At 34.9% G+C, this 14,068-nt stretch overlaps 3 protein-coding genes across 9 annotated transcripts; 2 read left to right on the forward strand and 1 right to left on the reverse strand.

Moving 5' to 3' along the window:
- The first annotated feature begins 129 nt into the window (after positions 1 to 129).
- Ogg1 (8-oxoguanine DNA glycosylase) lies at positions 130 to 1,830 on the forward strand. Its single transcript, XM_083080003.1, has 3 exons — positions 130 to 484; positions 653 to 958; positions 1,039 to 1,830. The coding sequence occupies exons 1-3, from the start codon at positions 342 to 344 to the stop codon at positions 1,631 to 1,633; spliced, it is 1,044 nt and encodes a 347-aa protein (XP_082936129.1). The 5' UTR covers positions 130 to 341; the 3' UTR covers positions 1,634 to 1,830.
- On the reverse strand, positions 985 to 3,584 carry LOC145960496 (SPRY domain-containing SOCS box protein 3). Its single transcript, XM_083080004.1, has 6 exons — positions 3,176 to 3,584; positions 2,853 to 3,058; positions 2,522 to 2,750; positions 2,233 to 2,460; positions 2,031 to 2,163; positions 985 to 1,535 (listed from the first exon to the last, which is right to left on the reverse strand). The coding sequence occupies exons 1-5, from the start codon at positions 3,216 to 3,218 to the stop codon at positions 2,057 to 2,059; spliced, it is 813 nt and encodes a 270-aa protein (XP_082936130.1). The 5' UTR covers positions 3,219 to 3,584; the 3' UTR covers positions 985 to 1,535; positions 2,031 to 2,056.
- A 5,877-nt stretch (positions 3,585 to 9,461) lies between these two features.
- On the forward strand, positions 9,462 to 13,344 carry LOC145960311 (actin maturation protease). 7 transcript variants are annotated; one of them, XM_083079677.1, is made up of 5 exons: positions 9,543 to 9,838; positions 10,510 to 10,920; positions 12,012 to 12,344; positions 12,483 to 12,511; positions 12,575 to 13,344. In XM_083079677.1, exons 2-5 carry the CDS (start codon positions 10,706 to 10,708, stop codon positions 12,682 to 12,684), a joined length of 687 nt encoding a protein of 228 aa, XP_082935803.1. In that variant the 5' UTR covers positions 9,543 to 9,838; positions 10,510 to 10,705; the 3' UTR covers positions 12,685 to 13,344. The 7 variants fall into 7 exon arrangements, with proteins under 7 accessions (XP_082935801.1, XP_082935803.1, XP_082935797.1 ...); XM_083079675.1 differs by lacking the exon at positions 9,543 to 9,838 and adding an exon at positions 9,462 to 9,536 and having other exon boundaries at positions 12,483 to 13,344; XM_083079671.1 differs by having other exon boundaries at positions 12,483 to 13,344.
- Positions 13,345 to 14,068: the final 724 nt, after the last annotated feature.

The raw sequence follows: 14,068 nt of genomic DNA on the forward strand, positions 1-14,068 counted from the left end.
TAAAAATATTAATAAAAAATTAAATAAAAATATTAATAAAAATTATTCTTATATTATACATGTAATGTTGAGGAGCGCGACATCAAAATGACGTTAAAACACGTGTAAATATGTGCCACTGGAGTCAATCAGCTGTCAGCGACAGTTAGCGTCTCTCGAGTCCGCCAAAAAAATAGTCACGTGGTCGACTGCACGTGTGAACCAAGTGGTGGAATTTGTCTTTTCGTTGCTCGCGATTGATATATTGAATCTTTTATTTAAATAACACACATGCAGTGTATAATGATACGTAATAGTAATTAAACAAGAATGACATTTCGGCAATACTTGTCAATCGTTAGATGATTAAATTTGCGCGAGGTTACATGAAGATCGCGTCGTATCGTAACGCGATGTACGAAACGAAAATAAAACGGGGCAGCATTCCTTGTTTACGCTCAGAACTGAATCTTGCTCTCACTTTACACGGTGGTCAAAGTTTTAGGTAATGATGATGCACAAATTTATATATAACCAAGAAAATGTTGCCTCAATAATTTAGAAATATTTTATAACTTTTCACTAATCACAGAGTCATTAATTAATCAGATATACTTGTTTTGCATTTTTTACAAATTTATTTAAAAATCACAAATTTTGACAATTATTTCAGATGGACTGATTGTGACGATGGATATAAAGGTATCTTTGATGGATGCGTTTGGACTTTATCTCAAAATGAAACTCATCTGTTATATACTGTACAAGGGCAACTAAAAAATTCTATACACTATGACGATATTCTGTCTGAATATCTAAGATTATCGATATCATTAAAGGAACATTATAAAAAGTGGGCGGACGCAGATACACATTTCCAGAAAAATCTAGATGAAAGTAACGCTGTGCGAATACTAAAGCAAGATGTTGTAGAGACTCTATTTTCATTTATATGTAGCTCTAATAATAATATATCAAGGTACATTTTTAAAATATAAAAAAAAATGAATTTCTATATAAATTTATATTATTGATTCTAGAGATACATTTGTTTTTTAGGATATCAAATATGGTTGAAAAATTGTGTTTGTTATTCGGCCAGAAGATATGCTCAATTGAAGATAGAGAATATTACGATTTTCCAACGATAGAAGCTTTAAAGGAAAAAGGCATAGAAAGTATTCTAAAGAGGGAAAAATTTGGTTATCGTGCTGCATATATAGTTAAAACAGCGGAACGTTTATCAGCATTAGGTGGAAAGAAATGGCTTCTAAATCTACAAAAAGAAAATAATGTATCTTATCAGACTGCTAGAGAACAATTGATGACTTTGCCAGGAATCGGCCCCAAAGTTGCTGATTGTATATGTTTAATGTCACTAGGCCATTTAGATGCTATACCTGTTGATACTCATATCTTTCAAATAGCGCAAGCAAGATATTTACCACATTTGAAGAAGCAGAAGACAGTTACACCAAAAATTCATGCTGAAGTTAGTAATTATTTAGGAGAATTATGGGGCCCGTTAGCTGGATGGGCACAAGCTATTGTATTTTCTGCAAAAATCAATATCAAAAATCAACCCAAATTAATCGGAAAGCGAAAACGTGAAAATGAAAATCTTGTACAAACAAAAGTTCTCAAAGAAAAATAATGCTTTTCAACAATAGATTATTTTATACAACAGATTTCACAAATTAATAAAAATGTTGACCAAGTGTCGATTTTAATTATATATTTAAATTTGTAAGAGATTGTATTTACCATTTATCATTTTATTAAATTAAAGGATAATTATTTTTAATATCTCTTGTGTGTATTAAAAAATAATTTATAAAAATCTTTGTGATAAAAAAAATACTTTTGAAGAATCTTATTTTATAAACATGTATAAAATATTCCTTTTTTTATTTCTTAGTAATATAACAAAAATACATAAAATCTCTATTTTATTATTGAATAGATTTTATATATATTTTATACACACATGTATATATATATGTATGTATGCATGTATATGTATGAATAGAAATAATTTCTATATTAATTACTTGAATATTTGCCACACAGTATTTTTTCAATGTTTTTTTTTCTTCTTTACTCCATTCCCCACAAGGGCATAGTCAAAATCATCTAAAATAATATATTCCGCAGGAAAATCAATGTCTTCTTCATTATCATGCTCTGTAATGCAGAATTTTATATTGTTTACATTTATAAAAAACAAAAACCAAGATTTATTAGAAGAATTACCAATAGGTTTTCGTAGTATATCAGCAAATACATTTTCAGAAAGATAACGCAAACTAGGAAATGCTTTCGACAGATATGCCTTTTGTAAGGGTGACAAGACTGCTAAGCAAGCAGTTTGCAAAGATACTGGTGTTGAGCAGCTATAAGTTAATTTCATGGTGCATTGAGCCATTGTAGAGCTTATTAATGGGTAAAGCATAACATTATTCAACCTCGTAAAAGCAACACCTATAAAAGAACTAAAATTATATTTCTAGAAAGTATGTTTACAGAGATATTTGCCGCTTACCTAATGGCTTCCGATTGAGGAAGAATTGTAATGTGCCGCTCCAAGTATCAAGATGCACCCCCACCAAATTATCTTGACCAAAGGTCGTCCCATACTTATACACCTTACCATCGTGCTGTAAATATCCTTTGTATGAGAAACCCCAAGATTCTTGATCTCGTCCAAGCAGAGCGCAAAAAAGCTCACCTGCGTTATGAAGTTCTGCATTTGCGGTTCCTACACCAACCATCTAAACCAACAAAGTGATAATAATTGTACATGTTGTTATTTATTAAACGTATAAAAAAGCTTTAATCTCAAGATACATCCAACGAGAGGAAGACAAACTTACAACATCCGTGCCATATATTTGTGTTATCATTAAAACCTCCCAAAAATGATGTCGCCCCTTCTCCAGTGGTTTGTTACCCCTCGCCACTGCTGTACCAGTGCTATATACAGGATGAAATGTAACAGTTAAATTATCATTCGATAATTTGATCGACGATGTCGAGCACTTTTCATCCCAGGTCCATTCGTGGTTCGACGAAAAGGAATCTATGGAAAATGCAGTTTTTAAAATTTCCAAAATTTAATTTAATTTAATTTAATATATTTATAACCATAATATGATTAATTTATAGCATAATATAATTAAATATATTTATGACTAACCGTTTTCCATCTTTGCACGATGATCGTTTGAAATTAAATCCATGTTCTATTTTGCGAATTATACGTCTCGCTTATTTTATCACGTTACATATTTAATTCTGACAAATCACATTCGAAAGTAGCTTATTGTTTTTATAATTGCACGAATAAATATCAACAGACCGTTATCTTCTCTCTTATATCGCTTGCTTTTATCATAAATTGCGCGAAAAACATTCGATATCAAGCGGATATGTTTACAAAAAATAATGACCGGATGCTGGAGAGACAAAAGTTAATAAATATCCAGCCGGTTAAAGTGCAAATTTTAAAATCTGAATTTTAAAAATCCTCTTATAAAAGCAAATCTTTATAAAATTTGCATCATCGATCTCACTTCACTTGATCTTACAAAAGCTTCAAATTGTTTGGTCGATCAGTCGGAACGAAGGATCTCTGCATTTCGATTGGTTAATAAAGAGATTCGCAGTCTCTGTGACGTCATGTGGAATGCGTCTGTCATTGCGTGAATCCAGCTAGTTGTAAAAAAAGCAGACGGTGCGCTTAAAAATTCCCCAGAATGTCTCTAGACATTTTCCTCTAGCGCGAAAAAACGCGGGAAAATCAAACACACATTTTCATTCTCTCTAACAATGTTTTAAAAATTCATCCCTTTCAAAGATTATATTTTCATCTTCTTTACCTATCATATAAATTGTACTCTTCTTTTATTTGACCCAGTTTACTTTGATACAAACGTTTTATAATCGACGTACACAGTTTCTATGTTAATTATTTCCGAGATAAAAATTTCTTTTTTTTACAGAAAATATATACCTCAAAAAATAAACATTTTTTTTCAGCTCTTTATATTAAATATTTTTTATAACTGGTAAATATATTATACACACACACATATATTTGCTAGTTGTAAGAAAATAGATACGTTTTTTCATATTAAAAAATCAAACCGTACAATTCTTAAAAATGAATACCTACATATATGTACATATATTTATTAAGGTCTAACATTCATAATAAATTCAACATATTTTTGAAAGATATCTTTGTTATTTAAAGAATAAGTGTAAGAAAAAAATTGGAAAGTTATCCAAGATTGTTTACTTGTCATTAAACATGCTCCACAAAATATAATAAATACATTATATACATAGACAATATATATCAAAACAATTTATATTAATGCTTACAATTCCTAAAAATCGCCAATCTTCGTATTATACATTAATTGTCAAAATTGGTATGTTTGCAAATAGAGATTATTCTATTTTTATCAATCCTCACTTGAAGCTTCACTTGCTGTAATTATTTTTTCCTTTTCCACGTGCAGGCAGGAGAGTTAATAATATTAATACGATGCAGGCTTTGGTTAAGATTGTAATGATGTGCACGAATTCTTGAAATTGTGACTATTTCTTGACGGTCAATTTTGAGCTTCAGGAACCAAGGGTTGAGAGAAAACTTCGTATAGTGAGTAAAGTAAAGCGAGCCTTTTCTTTGAGCTTGCGATAAGAGCATATCATGCGTGGATTTAATTAGGGCTTCCTTGGAGTGAGTGTAAAGGTCAGTGTAAGGGATGAGAAGAGAGGGGGGATACCCGAGATAGATGCATTTTTGGCCAATAAGTCAGCGATTTCATTTCCGAGAATACCAACATGAGCAGGGATCCAGACAAGATTAATTTGAAAATTGGACTGATCAGCAATTCTGAGATGGTGTTTAATAGAGAGAATGATGTGACTGTAATCCTTGAAAGGAGTAGGGGAAGAAATTGCTTCTAGGACACTTAGAATCTGAAAATATTGAAGCTTTAGGGATATTTTGCTCAAAAATCAATTAAATAGAATAAAAAATAGCCAATGCCTCTCCAGTAAGAACTGAGGAAAAAGGGTTAATCTTATATTGTTTAACAATATTCAAGGATGGAGAATAGATGGCTGCACCGACAGAGTCGGAAGAACCTGTCTTGGAAGCATCAGTAAAAAAGATCTGAAAATTAGTAAAGAGATCATAGTAAAGAAATTGAAATATTAACTGATGAAAGGGAGAGGATCCATTTTAGTTCGTGCAATGATTTCTTTTGCAGGATTAAAAGTGCCATTAGTTTGAGTATTACAAACATAACATCGTGTACTTTTTCTATATTGTCCCAAAGCACATTTTTCACAAAAATAATGCTCACATCTAAAACAAAATAAGTCAATAGATTAGTACCTTTTAAATATTAAAATTATTAAACTAATATTACCATTATGCTAATATAACATTAATATTGAACAATAATAAGTTAATAATGCATACCTTGTCACAACTGGGTTTGTAAAATTGTTTTTACAAATACAGCACTTAAGTGGCAAGTTTACGTTCTCAATCTCAAACTTTTTATCGTCTACATCTCCACTATTATCACATTCTCTACCAGCGCCTCTTTCCAATTGCCATGATAATTTATAATCGGCCCGGTCATGGAGAAATTTACAACTATCTAAAACAAAATAAAAGAAAATTTCTATTACATTAATTTTAAAAAATTCTTTACTAAAATAAACTATAATATCTATTTAATACTAAAGTAAATTATAATTATATGTACCTCCATATCCACAAATACGTTTCCTTATAATCTTTACAGATATCAGGCTGGTACCCTGGCAAAAATGAGACGTTTGTTTGGCGTTTACATGAACGTTTGTGGAAGTTCGTCGAGAGTTTAAAAACGATTAGTAAAGAGTTTGTAGAACAAAAATTGCAACACTGCAGCGTTTAAAAGACGTTTGTACGTTATAGCGTAATCGTAAACGTTTGAAAAGTCTGAGTAAACTCTGTACACGAAGATGTATCAACGTTTACTGAACGTACTCTGAAAAATGTTACCTCAGCATTGCAAAACTTTCATGTAACATTATATAAAGAGTTTGTAGAACAAAAATTGCAACACTGCAGCGTTTGATAAGCATTCAAAACCCAACAGCGTTATATAAGTGCTCTTACAAAGTTTGAAAAGCATATAAACTCTCAGAAAACCCTCACTCAACGGTTGTTAACGCTTTATAAAGTTTCTTATTTTCGCCAGGATAGTCTCATCTTACAGTTGCTCTAAGATAGTTAGAGGGCGCTCTAATTGGTACTTTACGTACCATTCCACTGGATGCCGTGTCTTTCTTTTTGTCATTTTTTCCTTCCAATTCCTAATAATTTAAATAAAAGCAACATTATTAATTTTATCTTTCCAGAAAAGATCAATTTTAATGAAAATTTAATAACTACACATTTTAAAATTCAATAACTACACATTTTAATACTAGGACTGTGAATTAATTTTGAGGGATTTTTTTGTAAATTCAAGGCTTTATTGTGAAAAATTGTGTACATTATTATTTTTCAAAGTATTGTCCATCGCTAGCCACTACTTTTTCCCATCTTTCTGGCAGCATACGGATTCCGCGTCGAAAGAACAATTCATCTTTTGATGCTACCCACCAATCGATCCAATTTTTCGTATCTTCGTAAGATTGGAAGCGCTGATTAGCCAAGCCGTGTTCCATGGATCGGAACAAGTAGTAATCCGATGGAGCAATATCTGGTGAATATGGCGGGTGAGGTAAAACATCCCATTTCAGCGTTTCTAAGTATTTTTTGACTTCACGAGCAATATGTGGTCGAGCGTTGTCATGTTGAAAAATTACTTTATCGTGCCTTTGCTCGAATTACGGCCGTTTTTCCTTCAATGCACGGCTCAAACGCATCAATTGTGTTCGGTAGCGTTCACCAGTGATGGTTTCATTTGGTTGAAGCAGCTCATAGTACACAACCAAGCTGGTCCCACCAAATACAAAGCATGAGCTTCGAACCATGAATATTCGGCCTTGCCGTCGATGTTGATGCATGACCAGACAAATCCCACGATTTTCTACGCTTAGGATTATCGTAGCGTATCCATTTTTCATCGCCAGTGATGATACGATGCAAAAAACCCTTTCTTTTTTGCCGTTGAAGCAATTGTTCACACGTGAAAAATCTCCGTTCAACATCTCTCGGCTTCAATTCATATGGCACCCAATTTCCTTGCTTTTGAATCATACCGAGTGCATTTAAACGTTTGGAAACTGTTGTGCGATCAACATTCAACGATTCAGCAAGTTCATCTTGCGTTTGACATGAATCTTGGTCGAGTAACGCTTCCAATTCCTCATCTTCGAACTTTTTCGGTTGACCAGGGCGTTCTTTGTCAACTGTATCGAAATCACCACTTCTAAAACGTCGAAACCAATACTCACACGTTTTTATCGATGGAGTATGTTCACCGTAAGTTTCCAACAGCACTCGATGACTTTCAGCAGCACTTTTCTTTGAATTAAACAGGAAAAGTAAAACTTCCCGCAAATGGTGTTTTGTTGGCTCGTAATTCGACATCTTCGGAGCTGAGGAAAAATATGTTGTTTACACTTCAGCAAAATGACACGTAATAAAAAGTAAAGCCTAATGACAGAGCTTTGACATGAATATAGTTACAGAAGTGTCCGATGCGATATAGCATAAGTTACGCCATCTATTGTAAATCCCTCAAAATTAATTCACAGTTCTAGTAGTATAATTTAAGTAAGAGAAAATGATATATTAATTTCGTGACATTTTGTATAAAAAATACTCACTTTGAATCATAGGATTACGATCTTGTTTCTTCTCCTTTTTAATCACCATAATTTCATCCTCGCTGCTATCTATGTAAAAAAAAAAAATGCAAATCCAAACATTTATTTACACGTTTACTTAGACATAACCTAAAATTCTTTCGTTTAACCGAACTTAATCCAATAGACATGCAATATCTATAATTAATCTACACTGAAATCGAATATTTATTATGACTCACCATTATTCGCTTCTCTCCGCGTTTTGCAACGAATTTTACGTTTCTTAAACAAAACCATTTCCTATGTCGTTCTTTCTACAAAAGCGGATGCAAAGTGCAGAAAGCAGGGTGCAGCAGAGCTGTAGATCTCCGACGCAAGGAAGTATCCCGTTTAACCACGTTGCGATTAACCACAGCCAATTATATCGACCTGTGCCTAGGATAACCAGCAACGATTAACCAATCAGAGAGTCCTATTTTGAATTGGCCAATTGATGACGTGGTCAATCGGGTACCCTCCTATCCGACGCAAGCAACACGCAACGGGAATGCCTCGTTTGACCACGTCACAGTATATACAGTAGCGCAACTCTCTTGGCGTTTTCGATTTATCGGGTTTGATCGACCCGGGGTAGTTTACTAGACGTTATTGACTAATCACAGCCATTCTTCTGAAGAATGTATGGTTCCATTCTTCAGAAGAATGGCTGTGATTGGTCAATAACGTCTAGTAAACTACCCCGGGTCGGGTCAAACCCGATCACGGTCTTACATACAGGTCTGGAAACTCAGGCCTTTTTTAGTGGTGGGGGAGGTCTCACTTAAGCCTACGGCACACGGTACAATTTTTCGTACTGGATTTGATAAGATTTAGTAAAATATTAGAAATGCTGCATTCTGATTGGTGCATTTTTAGTATTTTACTAAATCTTATCAAATCCAGTACGAAAAATCGTACCGTGTGCCGTCGGCTTTAGTGTGTCCGTTTTTCGACTAGAAGTCGCAATACGAGCGAGAGAGACAGAGATAGACGGCAGTAGTCGTTCTCTCTCTAACATACGTCTAAAATGACTTCTAGATCACAGCGAACCTAGCAGGCAAGCCGTGAACTTCCGAAAAACGGACACACTAAGTGAGACCTCCCCCACCACCGGAGTTTCCAGACCTGTATGTAAGACCGTGAACCCGATAAATCGAAAACGCCATCTGTCTGCACTTTTGATGTTAGCGTAGGTAAAAATGAACTGCACATGCGCGGACTTGGTAGGTAACCAATCACGGCAGCGACCTTCTGTCTCGCTTACTCTCTCTTTCTTTCTCTTTCTAACCTATTATTATATTATACACACACTATACGGGGCGAGACATCAGACATCGGAATATACACTATACTGGGTGACTGATCTGAAATTGTATATTTATATCGCTCTATAGCTAGTCGAAGCGCCGAGCTCACATGTACAGTGCGCGTCAATGATCCTGTCCTACACCCACACGAGGCAAGGGGAGCGTAGAACTGGCCAATCATAGAGACCCAAGGGTCTCTAGCCAATCAGTCGCTGCCACGCTCCCCTTGCCCCGCCCAGAGACAGGATCATTGGCGCGCACTGTACGCTTACGCTCACATGTCCGTTACCCCCTCCACTACGTGTTGCATGTTGCTTGCTTCGCGGATCTGGCATCTGGCTGGCAGCTCCTAGCTCCTGTGGACGGCTCTGCTCAGAGTGGGTGCGTGAGTCGTCTCGTCTCGAATCCCGCAGCACCTACGAGAAGCTTCTTATCAGACGAACACATATATACACATATACATGCATAACATATAAATTTTTCGGCCCACGTCCGACGTCGTTCGTCGGACGTCCGCACGAGCAGGGCATCCCGAGCTCGCGTTTACGAGGAAGGATTAAGAGGACATAACCGCGAAACTCGGGTCGTCTAAGGTGCCTCGCTCGATTAACCGCCCTTCGAGGGTCTCGATAACCCGAGGCCGAGGCCGGAACGAGACGTGATATGGACGCACGCGAGAGAGCGTTAGTACTCCCATCTCAGAATTACATAATGTATATGCATGAGTCACGAACTGTCACAGGGCGAACGGTAGGTTGGCTGGCGGTGGGGAGGGTGGGGGTAGAGGGGGACGTGTGCCAAACGTCAAAGTCATACGGCACGGTATCTCCTCCCCGTCTCTTCTTTTTCTTCTTCTCGCTTGTACGATAAATATAAAACAGCCGATCTCTGTGTTTTGTTCCCCGGGCGAGCCAACCATCGCGCTCTTCGATCACACCTGTCATCGGTAGTCGAGAGTATTATATATCAGTAATGTATTGTTCCGCGGCCGACTGTGTTGATTATTATTCTTTCCGATGTGTTTATCGCGCTGCCATTAGAAGTCTCCCGAACGTCGGTTCGTGATATTTTGCGTCAACATCCTCCTCGTGTCGTTCGATTTTACGTGCCAATAATTCCATTGTAGTCGTATTGTCGAGTTTTTCCGAGATTTGAACGATTAACAGAGGTATATTTTGATGACAACATGTCTTTCCCCCCCCTTCCCCGGTCGTCTCTTATGTATGTTATAAATTCAAATAACGAGACTAACGATTCCTCGAGTCGCAAGTACCGTTGCTAGAGTCAGTTGCACGTTGGAATTCAACTAAATTCTAAATTTAAGATTGTTTATATGAGTTTTATGTTTTCGCAGGTTTTGCGGAAGGTCCCAAGAGGCTGTTTAGGATGAACAAAGGATGTTCCAGTCGAATGTTCTCGTAATATCATTGTGAACAATGATAGAATCAAATCTTATCACACCTATGGATGATACCTTGTAGCTGTCGGAGCGTTTTAAAGCCTTTTGTATTCAATTCAGCAATTGCCTATTCGTATTTTGGCGTCGAGAAATGCCAGCACCACCCCCGCCTCTTTCAAACCTGCCAGAAGCACCTATGTGCGAAAAGACAGAAGTCAATGATACCGATTCGCTGCCCCCTTGGGCTAAAATTACGCTCACATCTGCCGAAGCTGAAATCGAAAAGCTGATCTCGCGGAATGAATTGAAAGATGCAGAGGTAACTTACTTCTGTCAAGTGGAACCAATTCTTCAAGACGGACCGCAGTAAGCATTATTATTTTAATATGTTTTTTAACATGTGCGCTGAAATATATAAACCTACTTGAACAAGATGAAAAATAATTTATCAATAATTTATTAATAATTTATAAATCAATTCTCCGTTTCATACAGGGTGTCCCATTTTAATGTCCCACCCCAAATAACTTTCTTATTTTTAATTTTAGAAAAAGATGTTTCAGACAAAAGTTGTATGGTTTCAAGGGGGACATAAGGTGGTGTCATTAGTTTGACCTTGAATAGTTACTTGAAGGTCACGTGAAGGCCACTTTCAATTTTTTAAATGGAATCGCTTACTTTTTATTACATATTCTTGCAGCTCATCTTGAGAGCTTTCCAAAACACTATAATTAAGTTAGTTTTCATTAAGTACTTTCCAAGTTATGAGGCTTGAAATCATTTCTTAATTTTACATAAACCGTAAAATATCTTGTAAAATATTCTTTTTTCGATTATCTTACCATAATACTTTTATGTACAAAATAATGAGATAAATCAATTGGTGTAAAGAAAACACATAATTGTTTCGAAAAAAAAAATGTAATTGTTAATTGCAAATTACATTTTTTCTTTCGAAACAATTATGTGTTTTCTTTACACCAATTGATTCCTCTCATTATTTTGTACATAAAAGTATTAAGGTAAGATAATCGAAAAATGAATATTTTACTAGATATTTTATGGTTTATGTAAAATTAAGAAATGATTTCAAGCCTCATAACTCGGAAAGTACTTAATGAAAACTAACTTAATTATAGTGTTTTGGAAAGCTCTCGAAATAAGCTACAAGAATATGCAATAGAAAGTAAGGGGTTTCATTTAAAAAATTGAAGGTGACCTTTACGTGACCTTGAAGCAACTATTCAAGGTCAAACTAATGACACCACCTTATGTCCCCCTTGAAACCATACAACTTTTGTCTGAAACATCTTTTTCTAAAATTAAAAATAAGAAAGTTATTTGGGGTGGGACATTAAAATGAGACACCCTGTATATTATACTGATTACTCGATATAGACAATTGATGTTTAATATCTTTGTGCAATTGTAATATTAAAGTATGAAATGTTTCACAGATGTGGTTTGGTAGCACTCGCAATGGCATCGCAGGAATATACAAAACCAGTTTCCGTGAGTCAGCTTCTTGCCGAAGCCCGTGTTCGAGGATTCACGCAACACGGGGAAGTTTACAGTGTCGACTTTATGGGAACGTTGGCTGCGGAATATCTGCCCGATCACAGACCAGATATTCTAGTAGATTTACAACAATGCCCAGATACGTTAACTCATGCTTTGGCGCACGGAGCGATGGTGCTGATTCCGTACGATTCAGACTTTAACCACGCCCCGTGTTTGAAGAGGGGCCATAAAGCGCATTGGGCATTGCTCGTGGGACTAATCTCTTCCAGGTACAGTGAATATTAAAATTAAAGGACTGATAGATTTAGAAATTATTTGTAATTTGAATTACAACAAGTTATTATCCATGTTTTCTTTATGTGAGTTAACAAAAGAAAATTATATACTTTTGTTTTTAATATTTTTAGACAAGGATATCACGTTCTGGCGCGTCACGGTAAGTCACGTCACCTAGCTTGTTGGCCTTTACGCGATTTGATCGAGAGTAATGGCAATTTAGAGGAAGAAGGTACAGCGAGACACGCAGGAGGATACGTTATACCAAAGGGTGGTGTCGGAGGCCAAAAGGGTTTACGCGGCAGAGCACTGGCATTACATCCGTACATATAGTTCCGTTATGTCAAAGAAAATTGTAGGTAACTGATATATCATGCTGAAGAAAAAAAAAATTTATCGATACATTATTCCGTATTCGCATGTGGTAAAGATTTCGAAACATAACATTTACGTACATACACACCCACACACACATAGCTTCTGCAAGGATCGACTAATAATTATGTGTAATACGCGATGCTTTAATTAATATGTACATTTGAATTCGCGCGAAATATTTCACGCAATGTTAGTCACGTTATCTACCAAAAAAAAAAAAAAAGAAAAGGCATTCGGCGTCGGAAATGCGATTCTATAAGTGGCATTATTTTCACTTCACTCGAATTATATATGATGTAAATAAGAATCCCGGCAAGCCGAAATATGTGCACGCAATCAAATACGGACGATCGTCTTGATATATGGTATTATGTCCCTATTAAATCGAAATGCAGAAGCGTACGCATATATGGTGTAAGATGAGACACGTAAAGATGTTCACATAAGTAAATATATACATATATGTATTAGTAAGAGCCGTTGTCGAAAGTCGTGGTTCGGATGAGAAAATCTAAGTATATTTCTTTAAATAGTATGAATAGGGATTTTCGATAATGATTGTGATTTCCGTCTTATGTTGGTGCAATAAATAAAGAGTAAATCTATTATAACAATTTTGCAGCTGCATTTCAAGTGATATAATTTAATACTAGTATGCTGTATACAGCATTTGGTTTAATTAAAACATATTTTGTATTTGTAGCTAGTAAAGATACAAAAAAAAAACCACATGAAAAGAATTACACATATATATATATATATATATATATATATATATATATATATATATATATATATATATATTTTATTTTTAAATATCTATTATACATGTATTTTTTATTTTTAAATATCTATGTTATAATTTGTATATTTGTAAATTTAAAATTTATTTTTGTTTTTATTAATGTTATTAAATTATCGAGAAAGATCACGTCCTAACTATGGTGATTTAATCTTGTATTGAGAGTTGGATGTCGCGGTTCTTCTAAAAAAAAAAAGAAGGAGAAAAACAATAATAATTCGTACGGTTTAAATCGCTATCAGTGGATAATAATGGGAAAAATGAGACTGCATAATACTTTTCTTCCGTGTCTTTACGATATAAATTGTTTTAGAGCCGTGCTTAGAATTTACATCGCTTTCTCGTAAATTACACAGTATTATACAAAAATTTCTCGCTATATTGAAAAAAAAAAATGCCGCTATATCTAACAAAATTTTATTATCTTTTAAGAAATTATATTTGTTTTATTTATTTATTGCTACGTAAAACTTCAATGTATTTTTCTTAATATATACATATAGAAATATAATTAAAGACTTGAAAAGATACTCAAAT

The sequence above is a fragment of the Camponotus vicinus genome, unplaced genomic scaffold (genome assembly GCF_025532165.1).
Source record: "Camponotus vicinus isolate PSW18456_S1 unplaced genomic scaffold, iyCamVici1.0 SCAF_10, whole genome shotgun sequence".
In the NCBI taxonomy this organism is placed as follows: Eukaryota; Metazoa; Arthropoda; class Insecta; order Hymenoptera; family Formicidae; genus Camponotus; species Camponotus vicinus.